General features: G+C 39.7%; 1 protein-coding gene and 1 long non-coding RNA gene across 15 annotated transcripts; one reads left to right on the plus strand and one right to left on the minus strand.

The window, feature by feature from the left end:
* The first annotated feature begins 76 nt into the window (after positions 1-76).
* Positions 77-25,605, plus strand: LOC135799598 (talin-2-like). Of its 14 annotated transcripts, none has more exons than XR_010550033.1 (17): positions 7,940-8,078; positions 12,166-12,308; positions 13,814-13,973; positions 14,037-14,189; positions 14,248-14,761; positions 14,822-15,322; positions 15,385-15,473; positions 15,560-15,648; positions 15,915-16,148; positions 16,210-18,870; positions 18,933-19,293; positions 19,560-21,035; positions 21,100-21,290; positions 22,248-22,880; positions 23,166-23,843; positions 24,027-24,111; positions 24,240-24,293. XR_010550033.1 is itself a non-coding variant. In XM_065312755.1 (17 exons), exons 3-17 carry the CDS (start codon positions 13,841-13,843, stop codon positions 24,255-24,257), a joined length of 7,806 nt encoding a protein of 2,601 aa, XP_065168827.1. In that variant the 5' UTR covers positions 7,940-8,078; positions 12,166-12,308; positions 13,814-13,840; the 3' UTR covers positions 24,258-24,405. The 14 variants fall into 14 exon arrangements, 12 of the variants coding, with proteins under 12 accessions (XP_065168822.1, XP_065168827.1, XP_065168821.1 ...); XM_065312755.1 differs by having other exon boundaries at positions 23,166-23,833; positions 24,240-24,405; XM_065312750.1 differs by lacking the exons at positions 7,940-8,078; positions 24,027-24,111 and adding an exon at positions 77-103 and having other exon boundaries at positions 23,166-23,833; positions 24,240-25,605.
* On the minus strand, positions 2,562-9,481 carry LOC135799600 (uncharacterized). Its single transcript, XR_010550035.1, has 3 exons — positions 9,310-9,481; positions 6,636-6,835; positions 2,562-2,914 (listed from the first exon to the last, which is right to left on the minus strand). It is a non-coding gene; the product is annotated as an uncharacterized lncRNA (long non-coding RNA).

Genomic DNA, 25,605 nt, shown 5'->3' on the forward strand with positions numbered 1-25,605 from the left:
CTTTGCAACAAGAATCCAACAGAATTCAACTTAAACTTATTTCACATCATAGAAATTACCTAAATGTGAAGTGATTTAATGTGCTTTCAATGTGAATAAAACTGTAAGTACCAAATAATTAGTTTCTCTAATCTAATGAATTTTTGTTTTGTTCATAATATATTATTAAGACCATATTTCAATTGAAAGTATAACTTAATATCAGAATATCTCGTATCTCTTGCATTTAAAAACATAGACTGTGCAAGATAATGTGATATTTTAAAATAATTTCGTTTCACGTTGTGATCGGGTATCAATTTTAATTTGTTTTTCAAATTCAATTCTATAAAATTTAATTGATATAAAACGCCGAAAGTTATCTATTTGGGCTTTCTGGGCTCTAAATCTAGATATAACAAATATAGTTATCGGCAGAATGGCTTCTTTTTAAAACTATTTTGAAAGGTATACTATTTATAATAATTAAAATACACAAATATGTAGAAGAAGTTGGTAAGCAATTCATTTTAGTTTGAGGTTAATTTTAAAACCCATGTCAAAAAGCTTATTATCAAAACCGATAACTTGTCACTCATTAGATGTAACAAACAAAAGTTAGTCTAAACAAAATACCATCAAATTGCCGGCGACAAACATGTTACCTTATACCTAATTGGAACTTGACGGCTATCTAAACAATGCAGTTTTTTTCATTAATACGCGGATAAATAGTAGTACCTATATTAAGTATCAAGTGATTAAACGAGGGCTTAAAAACGTGTGGCCACGTGATGTTTACGCTATTTTGCTTACCTCGACTCTGTTTACACATTGAACCAACTTTATATTCGAGCAGCATTCATATGGCCTGGTACTGCATCGTAGGCAAATGCGCAGGCGCAAGCTCGTCCCCGTAGATAATGCATTTAGATAAAGTACTTTACTCACGGCTTGGCTGTCCGTATATAAAGTACTAATTGTTGTGTCAAAAAACTGTAGAAAAACTATCGCTTTATAGGTGGAAGTAGAAAAAAATAACTAGAGTCTCACATGCAAAAATATGATTAGTTTACTATTGAACACAGAATGCGTTTTGTCCTGTATGTATTGACAGGAAACAGTTTGTCTAATTAGAAATGCATTTATCTTGCGTTCTGGAATACTCGCAGATAATTAGAGTTCACTTAGCATAGTGTTTGCCATTCCGTTTTGTTATATTATACGTATTACCGTAAAAAGATGCCTTTATTGTCTACTCAGCGTTCAGCCGGTGAAAGAAGTTAGAACCGCCAGAGAACTTTTAAGTTTTTACGAATGTCTAAAACACGAGCTGAAAAAGCCACGGTATTTTGCAATCAAGATGCACAATTTTAACACAATTTCCTATAGTCTAAATAGTCTTCAATATTTTATAACTTTATGTTTGGCATGCTTTGGGTTGCAAGTAGTAGGTGACAAGTTGCCGACGGACGAATCGCGCACGGGTTGACTCGCCGACCAAGACACGTAGTTTTAATCTTATTAAAACTGCGCCAATAATTCCAAATATATCTTTTTGCAGGTCATAGCAACTGCCTCATTTTATTAAGGTTCTTTAGTAAATGTATTAAATTAATGAGTTATTTGGAGTGTGAGATATGAGGAATTTGGGATTTCCTTAATGCTCTAGTTTTGCGATTTGTTGATTATTTTATAGAAGCAAACTACTTTTCCAAATTTAATTTGAATGGATTCTGTTTTTTTGAATTTGAATGTCTTAAAGAGTTCCACTTAATTTTTGCATTTTTTGCAACTATTCTAATATCTCTTCTACGTACTTGTATGCTGCAATTTAGAGTTTCTTGTCACTATTTAGTTAAATATTTAATTACAATAATTACAAATATTCTGAAATTTCGGGTTATAAAACATTTTACGAAACACTTTAGGATTTTTGTCATGATATAATAGAAGTTAAATCTATCTTTTAACAAGCAGATATCTTAAAATATTTCTCTTTGTCAATATCATTTTTTAGTTTCAAATCAAGATCAATATTTGTTTAAATGATTTCAATGGAATTACGAGTACGTATTGCGCTTTATTTTAGTTTCAGTGATAATCACAACTTTTTAACTAATATGTTCGACAAAAATTGAAAAATATAGAATAGTTATTTCTGACGGGCATTCAAAGCTTATTCAGAGATTCAAACGTTGCAAAGAGCGACAAAAAAAATTTTTCCTGACATTTTATTTTGTAAACTACAATTATTTGGTGCAAATTTAAAACAAATTTAAATTTAACGACTTTAACATTTGTAAATTGATTTTGGAACTTCCTTTTTAACCTTTATTTTCATGGGATTAGTAATTCTTAAATATTTGATAAAAACCTTGTTTTTATTGTTACTAAACTTTTTAAAGAAGTTGAAAGGAAACGTTATTTTGACTGATTTATCTAAGATTGCCTATTTCTGATTTAAGGTAGAATTAAATACAATTTTCAATTGCGATAATAATTAATGCATTGTACCTAGTGTCATTATAATAAGTTTATTGTGTGATTAATACAGTTTTATAGCAAACATTGCACAAAAATTATACTAAAATAGGTGCTACAAGTTTTAGTAATGAAAATTTACAAATCTTCGTTTTTATTCATTAGGTGCATAAAATTGATTAGTGAATAAAATTGACAAAAAAAGACATGTAAATAGATAGAAATATCTAAGTTTAATAAAACTCGACAAAAGTAGCAAATTCCTTATTGCTAATGATAACGATGCGTAAACATCAGAAGACCGAAATAAATAAATGAAGTGTAACGAAGTCCACCCCTCGCATTTGCTCGTACATGAAACATCGATGCACCATGCATAAACTTTAATTCCTGCTCAATTTATTCTTCTTTCCATTCGTACTTTTTGCACAACAAGAGTCATTAGCCACCCCTATAAAAATACCCCATGTTTTTACGACAATCATTTACTATACATACTACATACCAACAAAAAAAAAGAAAATCATAACAAATGATAGTTTATTCCTATAAAATTACAATGTTTTTCCGAAAGACTATTATTTCTTGTTTTTGCCAACCCTGGTGGTGATTTGAATGATAGGTTGGCTTGCAACCCGCCTTGCCTCGTGCACACAAACCGGATGCAGCATTCTACGACTTTTTCCTTGTGTCCTTGCGGGACTACTCACTACTTTGCTCATCGTTTCGCTATGAATGCGGTGCATTTGCGCATCAGTGGACATTGCCGATGTGTTCCGGAAGCGCGTCAGCATCTATGCCAGCTCAAACAGGAAGCAACGCAGCGCGTTCCGCTTTCGCGAATATTTCTTGTCATTTTGCACATTCGTTTTGGCAGTTTTACGCATACGTACATACACTACGTGGTCTTTCCTTGCAACATATTTTATTTGTGTACTCATCATTCGTGTGACGCATTGTTTTTATTTTATAAAGCCTAAAGCAATGTTGAGATAAGTTTAAATAGAAAAGTAATGACAGATGTGAATAGTTCTCGTCTTACATGAAATAATACACCGACTGTAGACAGAAATAAACTTAAATCTTTCTAAAAGCAAAAAAGTTATATTTTTGAGCAATTATAAGATTTCACAGACAAAAATGTGATGTTTTTACAATTTTGTACTTCATATATATTGATCAAAACTCTCTGAGATTCTCTTCTATGACAGCAAATGGATCGCGACGCCACCGATTTCTTTTACGATCTTGTTTACCGCGGCTAATGCATTAGAAGAAGTATTTATTGCACGAGTGAGTGAATAGTACAGAAAAAAGAATCAAAGGATGGAAAACAAAAAGTCAAACGTCAATATGTTATTCCATTCTTCTGTTTTTTTCTTTAATCAACAATGCATTCATCAAATATTATTGTAATTATTGTGAACTGTTATATTAAAAGAGTCATTAGTCTTCCTTTTATCAATTGTTTTGTTCAGTTGAAAACTTTATTTTTAAACTCAAGTGCATTTTCTTTTATTTTTTATTTCTACCCGCAGTTTATCATATTTCCTCGAATCTGACATTGTGAACAACTGTGAACGAGAATAGTGGCCGAAGTAATCATTGGAGCATCCCGTTTTTATTACTCTGCGATGCAAATGGCCGTCGCTGAGAATAGATGTTCGCAAACAATATTTTCCATTTTCTTTCAATATATCATACAAATTTTCCATCGCTTCAATTCATCATTCGGTGGCCGTGGCGGCGGCGCAAGGGATTCGTCGACGCTGGCGAATACACGTCTGACTCTCCTTTCGTCGGCGTGGCTTGTTATAAATTACGCTACATAAATTTGCAATGCGCAGAGATACCGCACGACTTCTTGACTATTCAACTATATCGGATATTTGCACAAGCAGAATGGACGGTTTACGATGCTTTTTGACTTTACAAGTTTTGATATGAGGGAGGACAGAATGACTTCATACAATTTCAATGTAAACTTTTTTTATGAAAAAATGCATAAAAACCAATGTTGACGATTATAAAATTATTGGTTAACAGTTAAATCTTGTTTGGAATATATAAGCTGACTAGCTGTTGCCCGCGACTTCGTTCCGGCAGTGTTTAATAAAAATGTAATTCGTTTTTACTCTCTTGTTCTAGACATACTCGTAGTAAGAGTCAATTCTATCAATAAGATTAGCAATATTAATTTAAAGAAATTAATTATATAAAGTTTTGTCAATAATGCACTTCAGCGCGCCATCTCGATTTCAACTATTTAACTATAACTATGAATCTCAATGTCAAATTTTATTCTATTGAAAAGAGCTGTTTTGAGGATTTTCCCTGCAATTATTCGAATTTTTCTCACCTTTTAAACCTTCCCTAGACCTCCACGAATAATTCAAGACCAAGATAAGATAAATCCGTTCAGCCGTTCTCGAGTTTTAGCGAGACTAACGAACAGCAATTCATTTATATATATATATATATATATATATATAGATACATAGATATATAGATAATTTTTATATATACATATATATATATATAGATATAGATTAACAATGTTCTTCTCGACATAATACGCACTTAATTTAGTAGCAACCAGTGCGGATGTGTTACGCTACGAACGATTAATATTTAAACAGATGTGTTAATGTCCTTTTCCACATCACACTCATCTAATAGTGCTTGCATTGCGTTGACAAACAGCAAAAGCGGCAATTACCCCTAACGCGACATCAGACTATCATTAACAATCATCCATGACGCACTGAATTTTACTCACAGTCTTTGCTCTTCGGTCAGATAAAAAGGGTGCCTATATATGCTGTGCTGCATTGTTATTATATTAATTGCCGACTGTAAATCGGATATTAGGTTACAAGCGTCCGGGGAGTACTGTAGCCATTGTTTCACCACTGTTTGCATAGTCACGCACGCCATACACTTATGATGCTGTATTATACGAAGGCGTAGTAGTCGCATCGAAGATCAAATGTAAAAAGGACCATCGAATTGAATAACCCTAAGTTATTACAAGTTAAGGGTTGAAGAAGAACTTTGGGGTGTAGCCGCGACTTGTTATGATATGCATCATGTTCGTCTTGATGATTTTATTAATAAATGTAGTGCTTTCGCGGCGGAGGCGAATTGATGAATGGACGCATCGTCGTTGGATAACGATGTGTCGTTTTAACGACTGCGTAATTATAATGAGTGAATTTACTAATGCAATAAAGCAACCTCGACGATATCGTTAAGCGGAGCTCCGAGGGGATGCGTTTTTATGTATTCCACCCCTAGAGTTATGGTTTTATGAGGATTGCCAAATTGTCATAATCTCAGACACAAAAAAATTACTCAACTTAAATAATATTTGTTATAAAAAAATGACAATAATGAACAATAAGAAAATGAATCAATTATTGTTAAGTATTTTTTTATATTTTGTAAATATTTGAATGGTAATAATGCATAATACCTTTTCGATTTATTTCGTAATTTCTTTGTACCAAATATTAAAATATATAACACTTGGATCGCTTTTGATAGACATCTTTATACTCCACCCCAACACTTACGGTACCCACGGAGTCCTTGAGAGGACATAAAATATTTCCACAACATCCATTCGCATCGAGACAATTTATGTCTAATATGTAAATTCGGCGAAACTTAACTCTGTACAAATTCATCGCCGGAGGGTCGTCGTACTATCCGTCAACATGTTTATGGCCTGCGTTGACAACGGAAAGACAAGAAGAGTGCGGAGGCTACGCTCGAATGAACCCGCACTCGCCGAATTGTCGTTTGTCAAAGGCGATTTGTGCACTCGGCGAAAAGTTGAAAAATTAAACTTTGGAGATACCAATTTATTTCGATACTGATATTAACTCTATTCACACTATACATTTTCTTTGCGAGAGTATTCCACGTCATTACAAGAAAAACAACAACAAAAAAAAAGAAATAGACAAAACTGGAGTGAGGGACGGCAAACTGAAAGGAAGAACATTGGCACAACCCTCCGGTCTCCCTTTCGCAGTCGTCCTAATGGGTTATTTATGGCCAAACGTTCGACGCTTTATTGCTATACGAACCTACTCTTTTCGTCTACGAAATTTCCGTGCGTTCTTTCCTTCTTGCATTATATTCTTTTATTCGCAACTTGAACTTACCGCCGTATATCTCTCCCCGATGCAACTTAACCGACGATTCATCGGTCGTTAAGTATATTTCTTTATTCGCCTTCTATTTAACATGATTCAACTTTACTGCGTCGCTAGCGGGCAGTTTGCAATCGCATTCATTGGAATTTTGTTCAAACTTTGTCTACTTAAAACTCGTATCTGGATAATATCAAAATACAAGTATGTACCTGCAACAAAACGAAAGTTTGTATTTGTGTAAGATGATATTTATACTTGTTCAGCTTCATTTAGAGGCGTAACCTGTATATATAGTTGCCTACATCAAAATTTAGTTTGAATCCAAAAAATAAAAATAAATTGATTTTCGCTACTATTATGGATTTGAATAGATAATCTTATTAGAAACAAGACACAAATTATAAAATGTGTGGTATGCAAAGTATTTAAATGTGTTGTTTTTGTTGCTTGGGTTACACACTGAAGGATGAATGCGTGTTTGAGAAATTTTATGAATGAACTGAACAAATGAGCGTTCCAATTCATACGCACACGCATTTTTTCAATGCCGGCTGCTGAGGAGACACGTCCGCCTTCTTAAACCGCTTTTATACTACTCTTTTAAATTGAACTTATGAATCGAGAAAGAGTTGAGTGCAGTATTGCTGACCAATGTGGTCGGATTACGGTGTACAGATGACTTTTTCATGCGCTATTTAGCAATCGTGCGCCCACAACACATTAAACCATTTTCTTAACAGCAAATAGCATAGTATCTTAATTATAGTGTTTAAAATAATGTTTAAAATTAAATACTAGCCATGGTTTTTCTTGGAAAACTCTTAGTAATATTATTTTGATTATCAATGAAACATTTGTTGCATTACATTGCTTTTGAAACCAAATTTGATCTCTGAATTTAAAATATTTAAATGTGGGATGTGGACATAAGACACCCACCATTACTAAATTGTTTTTTTTTTTCGTTTCAATTTAAACATATAGAAAATATATAATAACGTTAGAAATATGACACATTATTGATATAAGTAATAATTTCCGTCGGAAAACTAAAACCACATGTTATACAGATGATAAAATTGAATCATTCTAATTTTAAACACTAATATTGTCATAACCGATAGTGTTTTATAATTAAATCACTCTTTTCTTATGATTAATGATACAGTGCACTGTTTACGGAACGTGGTGTGATCTAACAACTATTAATTAGTTAATAGTCATAATACGAATGCAAATCGCGCAAATATTAAAGACAGGTGCTCGGTGTGGTGTACATGCCGCATGACGTAACGCCGGATTTGGTACTTGCGTACCGCACGCCAAAGACCACTAGAGGCCGCGCACGACAGTATGGTCGGTGAGAGCGAGCTGGGCGTGTGAAGTGCACCACATCGTCAGGACAAATGTGTGTTTTCTCGAAGCAATGCGTCCATCAATTGTACAAAACAGGTGAGTTTACCAATGTTCCTTATCGCCGGTGTCGAATTGTGCCGAGATAGTACCGCTAGCTACCGTATATTAGGAAAGATGCTCAGCGAGCGAGGCATCTGTTTTTGCATCAGCGGATAAAAATAAATAATACAGTCGATTCGCGGCGGTTAATAAAACGGTAGACTAAAACATTTCAATGCTTATTGTTGTTATCGTTATCAAAAGCGTTGTCGGGTAGCCGGGATTAAGCCTTAGATACTCTGCTGTGCGATAATGATTTTTAAGGTTAAGCTCCGATCGATTATTTACATTGGTAGCGCTTGTGTTGAGTGAACCTGTGTATGTGTGCAGTGCGCATGTGAGGCGTTTAGTTGTTTTGTTATTGTGTTTTATATCTATGTAAACTTATATTCTATACATAGAGACGTGCGTTGTGCAGCTCTGTATATGGCGATGAGCTATGCTCGCAATTTCTGCTCGGGTGTTGCATATTTAATAATAATATGTAAATGGACAGTGCGTGTGTTTGAGATTCGTCATCGATTGTTGTTTGGTAGATTTTGGGTCTAGATGTATATAGAAAGCTTCGCGCTTGCTATCACGGCATGGACGAGCGACGAGTTAATCAATAAGTGTGTTTGGTGCGTTCCAACCCTTGGGGTGCGAGGCGGCGCGGCGTATGCACTAGCGGGGCTTTACTTTCGGATGGTTTCCGAGAAGTAGCAGAGGCCTTATCCGAGAGGGTGGTTTATAAAGAAAATAAACATGGTTCCACCGCTTCTGTCCTGCAGAAGTACATTTATTTATATTATACTTCAGTTTTTGTGTTTTTGGATTTTAAAGCGGCCTTTCGCGTTGTGTTGTGGTCGACTTTCGCTGATTGCGGTGGCGTTTTGGATTGCATGATAAACGATTACAATTCCAGTCGTGGCACCGATTCTCCAGCCGCATTCATCGCGTACGGATATCGAAGGCGACAGAAGGCTCGGAAATTACACATGTACGACGCGAACTAAACTCTAAGTATCAAGTACCCACGCACTTCTCGTTCGGCACACGCAGCACAGGATGTGTTTTTACATATTTTGACCAATACTTCCTTCAACTCACACTTAACATGATATAATAACTGAAGTGATTGTATTACATTGTTCATGTGCGAGTGTTATGCAAAAAGTAATCTGAGAGCACCCAGATTAAATAAATTGAAAACTGCATTAGTTATTTCAGTGCATTTTGTAAATCTTACCTTGCAAATTTTATTGTTTTTAGTCAAAGCCCGAAGTGAAGTAAAAGATTAAAGAAATAAAATAAACCAAACGGAAGTAGCATGAACAACCACGCACGCATCACATATGTGACGATTGCCGCATCTATTTTTGTTCGGAAAGGCTTCCCATGCGTTTGGAAGTTTCTTCATTTCGTCGTCGTACGTAAATGAGACGCTTGATGTTTATTCACTTGGTCATGCCAAAATATTAATACACACAAAACTACTGGCAGACATCTTTAGACACCTTTGTAGATACACCTGTGAAAATCTACAAATATTGAGTAAACTAATTCAATCATAAAGTTGGGTGGCGATTTTAATATGTTCTTATAAATGTTTTAATTTTAACTGCACGCACGTTTTATTACCCGCTGTGAAAATGTGTAGAATGTTTCTTCACGGCAAACAATGCGCGTAGTAAATCGGGAGAAATCGAACGTTCAAATTCCTGGCACGTCATTTCTAAAAATATGGATTGCGTCGAGTTACGTTTGTAAAGTAAAGTGAAATGTTCCGTGTGCAATCTTTACATATCACTTTAATATTATGCTCTGACGAAGAGTTAAAAATTGTTTCATTAGATCTACGCTGAAATCTACAAAGTTAATTCATGAAATCATCATTTAAACAATATTTACTTTATACGAATGCGTTTTCCACGAAGGCTTTTCATGCATCATGAATCACACGCGGCCTGTCGAAGCCAAAATTACACGTCTTAATCATAGGTGAAATATAAAATCTATATTTAAATGTGTGGGCGGACGAAAACTACAAAGCTACTATGCTGAATAATATAATTATATCTAATGCCAAATAAAATGTGTTATACGTTGTTAGAGCCACGATAAACATGTAGCACAGGCTTCGAGGTCTCTGTAAAATGCATGTGACCATCACTTATTTACTGATGAACACTCCTTTGATTGTTTTACCCAATGTCGTTCTGAATACATCTCACACTAATTTTACGTCAAAGCGTCTAATATTTGATTGTCATCAATTATGTTGTTGTTTCAACACTTTACAGCTTCGAACCTTGTGGCGCACTCGATGTGTGTTCATTTATTAATTGATTTCATTTGTTTACGCTCAAATATTGGAGACGTAGGATAAATTATGTATTTTTAATTAGGAAACTGAGTTTTCTAAATTTCTCGTGGGTTTATGTGCTCGATTTAATTGTTGCTTTGATTTGCTTTTTGTGTTGCTACCGAAATAGCTCAATTAACAGTGTGCACACCCTGGGCGCATACGCTCTTCATGATTTCCATCCCATACAATTAGAAATTACAGTCATTTCTCTACGCCAGTATTCGCGCGGCGGTAGCGCACGCAAGAGAACGCAAGATTTCAAGCGGATTTGCTTGATTATGTCTGCGCAGCGTGTGTATAAATAAGCACGGGCCACGTGCGTCGCGACGCGCACCGATTTGCCCCTCGTTAGCTCACAGTATGATACACTGTTAACTATCGTCGCCGTCGGCGAGCTTGCTATAAACAAACGCTCGTAAATTAGCCCCCCGCCACCACTCATTGCGTTTGCAAGCCAACGAAGGTGATGTTCTGCACCAAACTAATTTTCATAATAAAATTTAACAATTATAATGCGACAGAAGATTAAAAATTGGTTAAATGTTTTATAAGATGCTGAATACGAATACCGTGCATGCTTTTTTCTTGTTTTATATATCTTGTTTTTTTCTTATGCCAATTACACGACCGCGGCGGGAGGCACTCTTCGGCGAATACAGAACAATTATGCCTGTATTGTTTGCATGTTGCCTTTTGGGGTTTGCCCATGTACAGTTTGTTGCGGATGTGACAATGCAGGAAAGAGTGCAGGACTGCATTAGCGGTGGGGAGGCGAACAACGCTGGGATGCATCAGCGTGTACAGCATTAACGTATCCATCAATTCGCCGCTATGGCAGCGCGGGTTCACCCTCAATCTTTATCGCACGACATTATCAAGCGACTGCTCCACTCGCCGAAGGATGCGAGGCGAATGTCCTGCTACGCGCTAACATCCCCATTCTTCATGCATCGATTACGGAACTTAATTTCGCGCCGATATCGTTTCGTCTTTCGGTCCCGCATCGAATAGATGAGATTCGCGCGGGCGATAAAACGCCCAAAGCAAAACAGTTATATTGTTGTTTTCCTTTTGCATATCTCTATTATTCATCTTTACCACTGACGGAAAGTACATCGGGTGCATTAAAAATAGGGTAGGGGTAGTGGTAGTACAAATTGCTACATTGTGAAGAGATTTCCGGTTTGCTCCTTTGCGAATTGCACAAAATTAAGGGTCGAAATTTTGAATACTTCTATTGCATTGTATTTGCGCGATGTATAAAAAATATAATGTGGGAGCAAACAGTTACACAGAAACACAGAATTGGCGGTGAAGAGCGACAGACGCCAGGATAAACACGCCGCCGCTAGAGATACATTAATGTTGCGTGCTGCAATAAGAGGGATGGGAAAGTTGGCTGGCTCTGGCGGCGGCTAGCGGTGTGCGGCGGTACCGAGAGTGCGAGCCGCGGCGGCGGGCTCGGGCGTTGTGGCGCCCGACTGTCGGCCTCCGTTTACTGTCACAGCATCCCATCCCGGAGCCGATACCGTCGCCATCGCGGATGCCCAAATTCTTATCCACTATCCACACATAACCGTTCTGTAAATCTTGCTGTGCTATCCAAGTTTTTTTTTGGCTGTCATTCAAAAAGACAATGTTTGAATCAGAAAAGAAAGCATAGAAAATGTTTAATTATTGTTAAAGTTTATTTTGCATTCATGATTGTATAATGCGATATTTGTTTGTGTATTACAGGTGAATAACTCGGTAAAACAGAAAAAAAGACGCATTTGACACAAGGAGGCATCACCATTCTGAGAGGGTGAGACCGGAACGTACGAGCAGCGCGGATACGACGACACACTAGTCATTCGCCAATTCCACATCGGCTGATCCGAGTAAGTGGATTACGCAACGGGGTAAATATTTAGTTTGTATTGGGTTTCCCACTTTTCCGCCGGACAAATACATTCACCGCGAAACTTGTCCGGGACATTAGCAACATCGGTAACACGTAGTCGCGCACGACATGTTCGCGCAAATAACATATAAATCGTGCGACACGCAGTTTGGCAGAAGCAGTGCCTGGGTGTCCTCCGTTTTCTTGATCTATAGCCCTTCTGGTCGCAATGGCCGAGGGGCGGCGAAGCAGCATCCATGGTCGCGCAAATAACGCATTTCGCAAATCAAATTAAACCCCGAAAAATGCCGCGTCCCATGCCGCACGCGCCCGGCGCGTAATGAATAGTTGTCGAATATTCGAAAGCGTCGCGACGGTTTGGCGCCGAGATTTGCGCGACACCGATTGGTTCTTACGCCGGAAGCTCGCTTCCCCACCAACGCGGCGCGCGCCACCGCCAATGGGGTTGCAGCTTCCGCTCAACCCCGAAAACGCGACGAGGGGCGCCCGGAAAGTTAACCCCGCTGAAATTTCCAACTTGCTTCATTCCGTACTCGTCCTTCGCGGCTCTCGGTCCTGTGCCTTCAGCTGCCCACCGAAGAGCAACATCGAACTTGTGTTCAAGTTCACTTGTGTTTGTTAAGATAGAAAACTTTATCAAGCTTTAATTCCAAGTTGAGTTGTTGAGAGATCTCTAGTCGCGTTTGGCCAAGTTAAGTAGTCAGTGATCAGCGGCCGATTATGACATCATCGATTGTGACCAACCGGTAAGACTTCAAACTTGTGTATATTTAACGCATCAACGACTTTAAACAACAATTGCATTCATTATTATATATCAAACGCCATGCTGACAACCCACAATTACTTGTAGGTATAGGTTGAGTTTTATTTAAGTTTTTGTAATTGTCATAATTTGATTAAAGTTCACGACGTGTCGGTTTTGGTTTGTTAATTGGCTCTCCGCTCGGCGGTTTGCGGTCACCTGCGAATGCACACCGAGTGCGTGCAAATACGTACGTGCGCGCTCAATGCGGGCGGGCGGCGGCAGCAGCATTAGAGAGAGCAGCGGCGGGCGTTCGTCGACCTACTTCTGTTTTTGTTTGCCGTTTTCACTCTCGTTGGCGGGCACGTGTTCCGGCGCTGGGTGCGCGCCGCGACGCACACACGAATCACTTAACGCGTTCTCCTCTCGGTTTGCACATATCGATTGAGGCGCCGCCGTCGCACGACGCCGGCGTGTCGCGTTCAACGCCGTCGTCGTCCTGGCAACGCAGCATCCCTGCGGCCTGCGATCGCTGCCCGTCGCCGGTGGTGCTTGTGATTCAATTATGTGACACGTTCTACTTTGCCTCTACTTTGCTTCTTCCACAACTGCGATTTTATTGACTTACTTCTTAAGTTGCACTGCCACCCCCCGCGATGCTAATGCTTGACTGTCGATATCGATTGCCGATGAATATATTGCCATTAGTCTAAAATTACATTTTGTTTCGAATTTAGGAAGTTCACTGTTGCACCGAAGCGACAATGGCACTTTCTCTGCGCATCAACATTGTCGAGAACAACGTTACGAAAACAATTATTTTCGAGTCATCTGCCACTGTTTTCGATGCGTGCAGCATTATTAGAGACAAATGTAACGAATATGATTTGGGGAAAGGTAAGAACTTTCCATAAATTCTTTTAAATCTTTTATTAATTTGTTGTCTTTGTTTTATGATAGCAAACGAGTATGGCTTGTTCTTGACAGCCGATGATAATAAAATCGGCGTTTGGCTTGAACCCAGTCGCAGTCTTGAATATTATATGCTAAGCAATGGCGATGTTTTGGAATATACCCGCAAAATGCGCACTCTGCGTGTCAAAATGTTGGACGGTAAGTTTTTATACCTTTTGACTAACAAATTATAACTATTACATCATTTCGATTAAAGATTCCGTCAAGACCATCTTAGTAGATGACTCGCAAATTGTTGCAAACTTGATGGTAGTAATCTGCGCGAAGATCGGCATCACTAATCACGACGAGTATTCGTTGGTCTTTGATGAGGAAGATAATATGGAAGTCTTGGACACTCGTAATTATGGCACGCTTACACTTCGCCGCAAGAAAGAAGAGCGCGATAAAGATGACAAGATGGAAAAACTACGCAAGACTATTAAAACGGACGACGAAGTCAACTGGTTAGATACCTCGAAGACTCTGCGCGAGCAAGGCATTGATGAACATGTCACTGTTTTATTTCGTCGCAAGTTTTTCTTCTCCGATCAAAATATCGATTCTCGGGACCCCGTTCAATTGAATCTTCTATATGTACAAGCAAAGAACGCCATCGTTGACGGTACTCATCCGGTCACTGCTGACAAAGCCGTTGAGTTTGCGGGTATTCAATGCCAGATTCATTTTGGCAATTTCAATGTAGCCAAACACAAGCCTGGACTTCTAGAGTATGTTTTCCCCATTAAATATTAAAGTACAATAATATAATTGTTGATTTATTTGTTTAGTTTGAAAGAATTCCTTCCACAAAGCTTTATCAAGAAGGGAGTCGAAAGAAAAATTTTCCAGGAACACGCAAAACATAACGGTTTGTCTGACCTGGACGCAAAAGTCTTGTACACGAAACTAGCACGCTCACTGAAAACCTACGGCGTCACTTTCTTCCTGGTAAAAGAAAAGATGAAGGGCAAGAATAAGTTGGTGCCGAGATTGTTGGGCGTAACTAAGGATTCCGTCTTGCGACTTGATGAACACACCAAGGAAATGCTGCAGTGCTGGCCGCTTACGACCGTCAAACGTTGGGGTGCTAGTCCGAGCACGTTCACACTGGACTTTGGCGATTATTCAGATCAATACTTCTCGGTGCAGACGACCGAAGCCGAACAAATCCAGCAATTGATTGCTGGGTATATTGATATCATCCTCAAGAAGAAGCAAGCTAAAGATCATCAGGGTATTGATGGCGAGGAAGGCTCCACTATGATTGAAGACAGTGTATCACCACATAAGTATGTTTTTCGTGATCATCAATATTGACCAAAATGTAATAATTTATTATTAATTTGTTTAGGGCGACAATCTTGCAACACGAAACGCATAAGACTAGTAAAGTTAACGAGTTGTCATTGGCTAAACCGGCTGTAATGCGACCAATGGAGGGTAAGTTGTATATTTGAGTCGTTCTGTAAATATATATTTTTTATTTATTTTTTGTATTGTTTCGGTTCTATTTTCGGTTGGGTTAGGTATGAAACCGTACGGTATGGGTCATGTGGGTAACGCACAACAAACGATTGTTAGCGGCAGTGCAAACAAGGCGCACGCCCCGGTTCCGGTATGTCGATTTTGCATTTTTGGTTTGATATATGTCTTAACTTCTTTTTCCTGATTACCAACTTAACATTTTTGCTCCCAATTTGCTCTAAATTTTATTAATCTTAATATAACTTGTTCCATGCTTCGTTTAACTTGGAAATGGTACAGAACACGGCCGAGTAGGTACAGACGCTTTAATTCTTTGTAAATATCTATCCTGGCTATCCTTTTTGAATGCTAAGCTCAGTTATTGATCAGAGTTTCTAATTATTTCCGTGGTTGCAGATTCAACAAACGAAGGTTACGAATGTTATGTCCGAACCGCAACGAGCGCTTCTCTCAACGATCGAAACAACGCAAACGAAAATCGAAGAGTCCGTCATCGAGCTTGAAACAAAAGCGCAATTTCCCGAGCTTGGCACCGATAAACAAGCGAAGAAATGGAAGCAAGTTACGCTAGACACACGAAAACAGAACGTCGGATCGCAGATCGCAGCTATGAATGCCGCTACTGCTCAGGTGAGTTTTTAACTTTTTGGTTAAACGTCGGAAGAAGTAGTAATTTTGTGCGGATATATAGGTGGTTACTTTAACATCGGGTCCAAGCGATGAAATCGATCATACCGCTGTTGGTGCGGCAATTAATACTATCGGCTCTAATTTGCCTGAAATGACCAAAGATGTGCGAGTTATCGCAGCGCTCATGGACGATTCAAATATGGGCGATAAATTGCTGGATGCAACTCGCAAATTGGTTAATGCATTCAGCGATTTGTTACGTGCCGCTGAGCCGGAATCAAAGGTCCCAAGACAAGGCCTTCTTACTGCGGCATCTCGTGTTGGTGAATCGGCAAGTCAGGTACTGGCTACGTTTGGTGACGAAACGGTCGAAAGCAGGGAGGTGCAAGATACGCTAATGGCTTTGGCCAAAGCGATGGCACATACCACCGCCGCGTTAATCCTGAGCGCAAAAAATATTGCGCACACTTGTGAAGATCAGCAAGTTCAGAATAGAGTTATCGGCGCAGCGACTCAGTGCGCTTTAGCTACATCGCAACTTGTGGCTTGCGCTCAGGTTGTTGCACCAACCATTCATTCACCGGCTTGTCAAGAACAACTAACGACTGCAGTTCGTGAGGTTTCCAAAGCAGTGGAAAACTTGGTAGGCATTTGTAACGATAGTTGTGGAAACTCTGATCTTTTGAATAAACTACACGATGCTGCAGCTGATGTTACGCGCACTTTGAATGATCTATTGAATCATATTAAACTTGCTGGTCATCACAAGGCGAAGGAGTCCATCCAGGAGAGCAGCGTTGAAAAGATTTACGCGACTACCGATAAGTTGACGGCAGCATCGTCTTCTAACGAGATGGTTAAACAAGCTCGTATTCTTGGCGCAGCGACTGCGCAACTTATTGAAAGCATTAAGACGGACGCTGAAAAGCAACCTGATAATTCCGATGTGCAAAAGCGACTCTTAGCGGCGGCAAAAACCTTGGCTGATGCAACAGCACGAATGGTAGAAGCAGCACGCCAATGTGCTAGTCATCCGCAGGACATATCATACCAAGACACATTGCGAGCAAGCGCTGAATATTTGCGAGATGTTACAACTGTTGCGACTTCTACTCCTGCTTTGAGAGCGAAGTTAGTAGAACGCGTTAATCACGCGGCGCGTCGCGCTGTTTCTACTGCAACGCAATGTATTCAAGTTGCGCAGGCCAGTTATTCGTTCAATAGCAACCAAAGGACCCAGGAGGATCTTATGGCAGATGCGCAGGAACTTGTTGAGACCATACCGCCGTTTGTCGATTCGATTAAAATCTCAAGCGAAGATCCGCAAGATACTAACAATCAGGTACAGCTAATGTACGTAGCTGAGGTGTTCCTGCATCCGGCCACCAACTTTGTGCAATCCTCGCGGTCGGTAATCCCAACGCTCACCGATCTGCACGTATCGCAACAGTTGAGCACCACCACGCAGCAATTCGACTCGGATATCATTGAACTGCGCACAGCGATGAGTCGCGCGCAGCCAGTTTGCCAGGGTTTGGGTCTTAACGCGGCCTCGCAGATTATCGAAGATCTAAAAGACGAATTGCGCGAGTTTGAGCGCGCGCTGGAGAACTTTGCGATTAAGCCACTGCCGGGCGATAGCACCGAGAAGGGCGCTTCAAAATTGGTCGCTAGCGTCAAGTTAGTTAATCAGAGCGTCTCGCAACTGCTCACCGCCACCTCACAGGGCAATGAGGCGTACACAGCGCAAGCGGCCAGAGACACTGCACAAAACCTGCGCCATTTAACCGGCGCTGTGCGCATGATTGCTGCTACCATCGACGATAAAGAAGCTCAACGCGATCTGGTGAACGCCGGGCAAGAAGTCGTGGGAAATTCTGCTATGTTGGTCGATGAAGCGCGCCGCGCCATTAGTGGCAATGAAGGCGTAACTGTTAACATGCAAGCTGCCGCCAGGGAAGTAACTAAATCTTTGGAGAAAACTTTGGCGTGTCTTCCAGGTCAACGTGATGTTGATGTTGCGATAACTTGCATTAAAGAATGGTCTCACACGATCAACAGTAATAAATTCCCGGCCACGCAAAAAAGTTACGGAGAGTTACAAAAAGATTTGGGCACCGCCGCAAATAATCTAAACGCAGCTAGCTCGGACGTGGTGAACACCGCCAGAAATCCTTCGCAATTGGCATCCAGTAGTAAGGATTTCAGCTCGGCATATCATGAATTGCTACAGGTATCTATGGAACTTGCTGGACAGACACAAGATAATCAAACCCGTGGACAGATGGTTCATTCATTAACCACTGTATCGCAATCGTCTAGCGAATTGTTAACTATTGCTAAACAATTCTCTGTCGATCCGAACATGCCAAACGGCAGGAACCAGCTTGCAGATGCTGCTCGTTTTGTCACCGAGAGCATCAATAGTCTACTAGCTGTTTATACTAGTGCAACACCAGGACAAGCAGAATGCGATAACGCGATGCGTAACATTCAGGCAATGAAACCGATTCTAGACAATCCCACCGAACCAATCAATGAATGGACTTACTATGAATGTCTAGATACAGTCACTGAACGTAGCAAAGTTCTCGGGGAAGCTCTCCAAGGAATTGCATCCAGTGCAAAGACCGCAGATCACGATAAATTCAGCCAAAACGTGAAAACAGTCAGCGGAACAATTTGCTGTTTGATTGAAGCTGCGGCACAAGCGGCTTACTTGGTAGGTCCAATAAATGTTAACTGTTTTGTGGTATATTTATACTTTTACTTTCATCTTAATAGGTTGGCGTATCAGATAGTTCATCAGTGGCAGGAAAACCAGGTTTGGTAGATCAAGCACAGTTTGCTCGCGCCTCGCAGGCCATTCATAAGGGTTGCTCTGTACTGACCTCGTTTTCGAGTGTGCAGCAGGAAGTTCTGTCAGCGGCTACTGTAATAGCCAGACACACAAGCGCCTTGTGTAATGCTTGTCGCACAGCGAGCTCAAAAACAACTAACCCTGTTGCAAAGCGCCGTTTTGTGCAGAGCGCACGTGACGTGGCTAACTCGACCTCTGATTTGGTGAAAGCCATTAAAGCTCTGGACAATAACTATTCGGAGGACAATCGACGTCAATGCCGTGAAGCTACTAAGCCTTTACTTGGTAACATTGTTTATTTATCGAATTTCTTAATCATATTAATTTTATTTATTTAAAAATGTAGGTGATTTGAATTACATTTTGTTTAATATCATTACTTGTATGTTTGAAACAAAAGGTAATTGAATTCGCGTACAATTTTAATTAAATATAACTATAGATTTCTTATTCTACGAAGCAAAGAAATCTATTAATCTTGTTTTGATGTTTTTTTAAATTTTTGTATTTTTATTACTAAATTGATAACATTTATAAATGTTTCATTGCAGAGGCCGTTGATAGTTTATACGTTTACGCCAACTCAAGTGAATTTGTAAGTGTACCAGCCAAGATTTCAGCCCAAGCTCGCCAAGCGCAGGAACCAGTTTTGCAAGCCGGCAGACGCCTGATCGATACTTCATGCTCGGTGGTTAACACCTCAAAGAATTTGGTTCTCATGTCGAAAGATCCAAGTACTTGGCAGTCATTTGCCACCAACTCAAAGGGCTTTTCCGATTCGATGATAAAGTTGGCATCTAGCATCCGCGACAAAGCTCCCGGACAAGCCGATTGCGACCAAGCTGAGCAAGTGCTGGCTCAGCACTTGAAATCTATTGACACTGCCTATATGGATGTGTGCACTCAAACTTTTGCACCTCGTAGGGGCGTAACTCTGCCAGCGTACAATCAACAGGTTGGGCGTTCAGCGGCTGAGTTGGCCGACGTCGTGGATAGCATTCGACACGCTGCCAAATTTGAGGCAGAACATTTGGGCCATGGCATTCATCAAATGGTACAGTATTTCGAGCCGTTAATTCAGGGTGGTATTGGCGCTGCTTCTAACTTGAACAATTCCAAGCAACAAGAAGTATTGCTTAATCAGTTGAAAAGTGTGACTGAATCAGCGCTGCAGTTGGTTTACACCGCTAAAGATTGCGGTGGTAATCCGAAAGCTGTTAAATTACATCCAGAAGTTGATGAAGCTGTTAATATTGTTAAGGAATGCTTGAGTGAACTTGGATCTAATGTAGAGACACTGTCGATGCAAAGCGGGATCGTTCAAGGCGTGGTTGAGACGATTTTCAAGTCGATGAGCAAGTTGACCGATAATCGCGCATCGTTGATTTTGACTGATGGTGATACATCATATGCTGACTTCCATACTAGAATGGTACAATGCGCTAGAGATATTGCTAAAATCTCGGGAGATATGGCCACAAAAGCTTCAACTGACCCGGCTAGTCTCGGACAGTTGTCAATTGATTTACAACATAAATATGCCCAATTAGCTAATGATTGCATTGGTGCATCGGCTGCTTCGACAAATATTGAAGTTTCAATGAAACTGAGAGAAGCAGTTCAAGCTTTGGGAGGTGCATGCGTTGAATTAACTCGTAGTAGTGGGGAATGTCAAGTTCGAGCTGATGAAATGGCTTTACGAGATATTGGGGATGCATCAAGAAATGTCGCCGAAAAGGTAGCACGTGTTCTTGCTACTTTACAATCTGGTTCACGTGGAACGCAAGCATGCATTAATGCTGCTTCAACAGTTTCTGGTATTATCGGAGATCTTGATACCACAATCATGTTTGCCACTGCTGGTAATCTGAATCCTGAAAATGAAGGAGAATCTTTTGCTGATCATAGAGAGAATATTCTGAAAACTGCGAAGGCTTTGGTTGAAGATACGAAAACTCTTGTAGCTGGCGCCGCGTCCAGTCAAGAACAACTCGCTGTAGCTGCACAGAATGCTGTTACAACTATTGGTAATTTTTAACCAGTTAAATTAATCCAGCGTATATTTATATTTATTGTCTTGGTTTTAAATAGTTCAACTAGCAGAAGTGGTTAAGTTTGGAGCTGCCAGTCTCGGGGTTGACAATCCCGACTCGCAGGTGATGCTTATAAATGCAGTTAAAGATGTTGCCAGCGCATTGGGTGATTTGATTCAAGCTACCAAGGCTGCAAGCGGCAAACCAGTCAACGATCCAGCCATGTCGCATTTGAAGGACAGCGCAAAGGTGTGTAGTAATTCTATTGCTCATAACTAATGCCATTTAACTACGTTTAACTTCACTCACGTTTCGAGGTGATTAATTTTGGCGATTAATTTGCAATTGGTGTGGACTTTAAATGATTAATAAAAACTAAGCGGGTTAATTTCGGGCAAACTTTGATTAAAACATGTGTTATCATTTAAAGTCCACTTTCTCAAACATACAACAGATCAAATTATGGCGTTGCCAAGTTATCAAACTTGAAATAAACTAAATTCAGCGTCTGGATGTTACCTGCTTGTGGAAAGAAAGGTTTGTTGTAACACATGTTTTAATTGGCTGGCAGGTTCCGGATTCAGACACCGATTGGTGGATTTCTGACCAAGAGGAAGAATTGCTGCGTATATTAAGCGACAGCTGCGAAAACATTAACGCAGATTTACAAACTGACATCTCACAGTGTATAATCGCTACTTAAAATGTACTTAATCGCGTTTGCTGTCCTGTTTTCCTACGTATATATCACATTTTTAGCCATGAATCATTTTCGATTACAGTTTCTGCCATTTTCATTCACCTTTTAATTAGTCTTATATCAGGCGAAAACCATGTTATGTGTGTCGTATTTATTCTTGCATATCAGTATTCACTATTTATATATCTTTCTCTCTAAATCCAAATATATTTTTGTGTGTCATTCAACATTCTCATTATGTACTTTGAGCCATCACAATTTTATTTATTATTGCGGTATGTATTAGTGTATTTCTTGTGTCAACAAACAAAGTTGACTAATATTGTGTTTCTTGTGTGCGCTTCGATCTTTGTCCTAATTCTTCATTCAATTGAACTAACTGCAATTCTTTCGCCAATTTGCCGCAAAAATATTTAATTATGAATTGAATAAAAGCATGTGTGTTGGAAATCGTAAGATAGCGGCACATAGATGGTCATAGCTAATCTTCTTATTTATATGCGCAGGTAATGGTAACTAACGTAACATCGTTATTGAAGACTGTGAAAGCTGTCGAAGACGAACATACCAGGGGGACGCGTGCGTTAGAGGCAACCGTAGAAGCGATTGGTCAGGAAATGCGTCAACTTCGTGCATTGGAAGGCTGTAAGCCTAACGTCAGTCCTGAAGATATAATTAGAATCACCAAAGAAATCACTAGAGCGACTGGAAAATCAGTGTCAGCTGGTATAAGCAACAAACAGGACGACATCATCGCTGCTGCGAATGTCTCTAGACGGGTTATTAGTGAGATGTTGATTATTAGTAAATCCGCTTCGGAATATTTAGCCGAAACTTTAGATTTGAAGACGAGAACTTTAGAAGCGGGAGAAGATTGTGCCAAACAATACAGAGAGTTATTACTTGCCATTTTGCAAGGAAACTCGGCTGATGCCAAACACACGTTGCCTTTAATTTCGAGGAATATTGCAAGATCATGCACGGAGCTTGTTGCCGTTGCCAACTTATTGAAGGGATCCGATTGGGTTGATCCGGAAGATCCCACCGTCATTGCTGAGAATGAGTTGCTTGGAGCAGCTGCTTCAATTGATGCAGCCGCAAGAAAGCTTGCTCAACTTCGACCACGTAAAACAATCAAGGTGATTATTAAAACAACGTAAAGTTTTTATATACATTGTGTGCGTCTAACGATTATTTCAGATGTAATAATATTGATTGTTCTTCATTGTTGTTCGGCTCTTTACCGTGAGATATGTTTGATATTCTTGGTTGTCGTATTTGAGCACCCAGGAGTCAAACATATTATTACAGTGATTGGCAAATACCTCCATCATAATATTGCAACCAATTTTGTTGAAAATAAGTCAAGCTTAATTTAGGATGCTGTGTTTTTATCTATAACGGGTTATTTCTACTTATTTCAGAATAATGAACTTGATGAAACTTTAAACTTTGATGAAATGATTCTGGAAGCTGCCAAATCTATCACCGCCGCAACTTCTGCATTAGTGAAAGCAGCCAGTGCCGCGCAACGTGAATTGATTGATCATGGAAAAATAAGCAGCACCCCATTGTCTTCTTCAGACGATGGTCAATGGTCCGAAGGTCTTATTTCGGCAGCACGTTTAGTAGCTGCAGCCACGCACAGCTTGGTAGAGAGTGCCAACGGTTTAGTGCTAGGTCACTCCAGCGAAGAAAAATTGATTTCTTCTGCAAAACAAGTGGCTAGCTCTACGGCACAATTATTAGTTGCGTGCAAGGTGAAAGCGGAAGGCGATACCGAAGCAACGCGACGTTTGCAGCAGGCAGGTAACGCCGTTATCAGGAGTACCGATAATCTGGTGGCGGCTGCTCGTCAGGCCATAAGTAGTGAGGAGGAACGCTCGCTTGTATTGAACAAAAAGATGGTGGGTGGGCTGGCGCAAGAACTTGACGCGCAAGCCAATGTGCTACGGGCTGAGCGCGAATTGGACGAAGCTAGAGGCATGCTATTCGCCATACGACAGGCGAAATATAAAATGAAAGGGGGAGACACTTCTGGGGATGAAACAGATGGCAATATTAGCGGATACGATGGAACGTCGTCTTTGCGGTGAGTCGAGGTGTGTGTCTAACCCGAACTAACTGCTTGATTTTAACTGTTTGTAACAAAACTTATATTTGCCATGTCAGTGTTGTTTCACTTTTTTGCTTGCATACTTCTTTCTGGCGATCCTAATGTGGTGATGTGTCTATTTATTATTTTGCTCTAAAGAATGCACCAATAACTTAAAATATCTGCACAGCCGTGATATGTTGCACGTAGAAGTTGAGACTAAAACAACTACTGTTACGAAATCGTTTAAAGAAGAACTTAGCGCTAAGCTTCAGGTAAGTTTTCGTAGTTTGACTTAATTGCACGCTCACTTTATTGAATTTTAATCTGCCGCATGCCAAGGCTTAGTAACGTATTTTAATGAATTAAATCAAAGCACTATAAATAATTTAAACGGTTACAGTTTCGAGGGCCCAAGTAACAATCAATATGCACCACAACAGATATATGACGGAGGCTACGGCTACATTCAAAACATCGACCGTACGAATACGAATTCACTGCGAAAACCAACGACGATTAATTTACTACCAGAAATTAAACCATCACAATTTGCTAACAATTATATTAATAATAATACGAGCAGCACTGCTTTCCGACCGCAACAGCAATTGCCAACATCACCAAAATATCCTACATCTTTGCCATTGCCTATCTATCAGTCCGCCAGCCCTGTGAGCCCGACATATTCTACGCGTCAGCAATACCCTGCGAGCTCTCCGAGCGTGGACAGTGTACCGAAGTATTCAGTCACTTCACCTACTATCGATGGTTCACAGAAAATTTTGTCTCCTTCGTACGAAGCTGTGAAACAATATCCTGCAACATCGCCAAGTTATGAGTCTAGGACCTTTAGTCCTACATCAGGAAAATCCTTCCAAGGATCTCCAGTCATCAGTCCCACGTCGACGAAAAGCGAAACATTCAACCGCGATAATGCTAATATTTACGGTCAAATCGATAAATCTTTCAACACTTTTGGTAAACCTGTGGGTGTCGGTGTAAGTGGAGATTATCCCGCGCCTGAAGGTTCCTACATGCAGAGCGAAGCCAGCACAAATACGTACAAGATACCTGGCGGGTATAAAACAGTTTCGAATAAATTCGAAAGCATGCAACAGTCTTCTGGTCCTATGTCTTATACTGCATCTGAAAAGTTTTACACGCAACAACCAACTCTTGAATTCTACAAGAACGGTGCAAACTATCAAACGTCATCTTTTCAACAAAGCTCTTCTCAGCTTTCAGGCGAACCGATCAGTCTAGGCCAGCAGAAGATAACAAAGTCTACGACCCAACAAGTAACCGAACGCAAAACCGTGCAAACAATGCGCAGCACAAAGCAAGAATCGTCCTCGAAAACGTTTCGCTTGGAGAAATAAATTAGTTAGTATGTAGAAACATACGATCCTTAACAAGCTGTAATGGTGCTAATTGCAACGCTTTTTATTCAATTATTGAACCCTAACCAAAAACACGTGTATTATATATTTTTTTGTGCCAATTTTACTTACAAAACTTTTTGGACGTATTAATTTATTAAGTTTTTAAAGAATTTATGATATATATATATATACTAGTGCCTCTTTAATAATATACACTTAACTATGTGTCTATGTTTACACACACATAAATATCGTGCCTATATTGTATTCATAAGGAAAGTTCATTATCTTTATAAAGAATAATATTTATAGATATATTTGTCTATTAACAAACATTAATTCATAGTGCAAGCAAAATATAATAAAGGAAAACATTAAAACAAA

This window comes from Atheta coriaria, unplaced genomic scaffold (genome assembly GCF_025399875.1).
Source record: "Atheta coriaria isolate IRGN ID8LTWV9N9 unplaced genomic scaffold, Caltech_Dcor_3.1 hic_scaffold_9_pilon, whole genome shotgun sequence".
Classification (NCBI taxonomy): domain Eukaryota; kingdom Metazoa; phylum Arthropoda; class Insecta; order Coleoptera; family Staphylinidae; genus Dalotia; species Dalotia coriaria.

Excerpts from the sequence above, each read along its gene's own strand:
- LOC135799598 (XM_065312750.1), top strand. The coding sequence starts at position 13,841 with ATGGCACTTTCTCTGCGCATCAACATTGTCGAGAACAACGTTACGAAA. Across the intron at positions 13,974-14,036 it reads CGAATATGATTTGGGGAAAG|CAAACGAGTATGGCTTGTTC; the intron begins GTAAGAACTTTC and ends GTTTTATGATAG. Across the intron at positions 15,649-15,914 it reads AGGCGCACGCCCCGGTTCCG|ATTCAACAAACGAAGGTTAC; the intron begins GTATGTCGATTT and ends CCGTGGTTGCAG.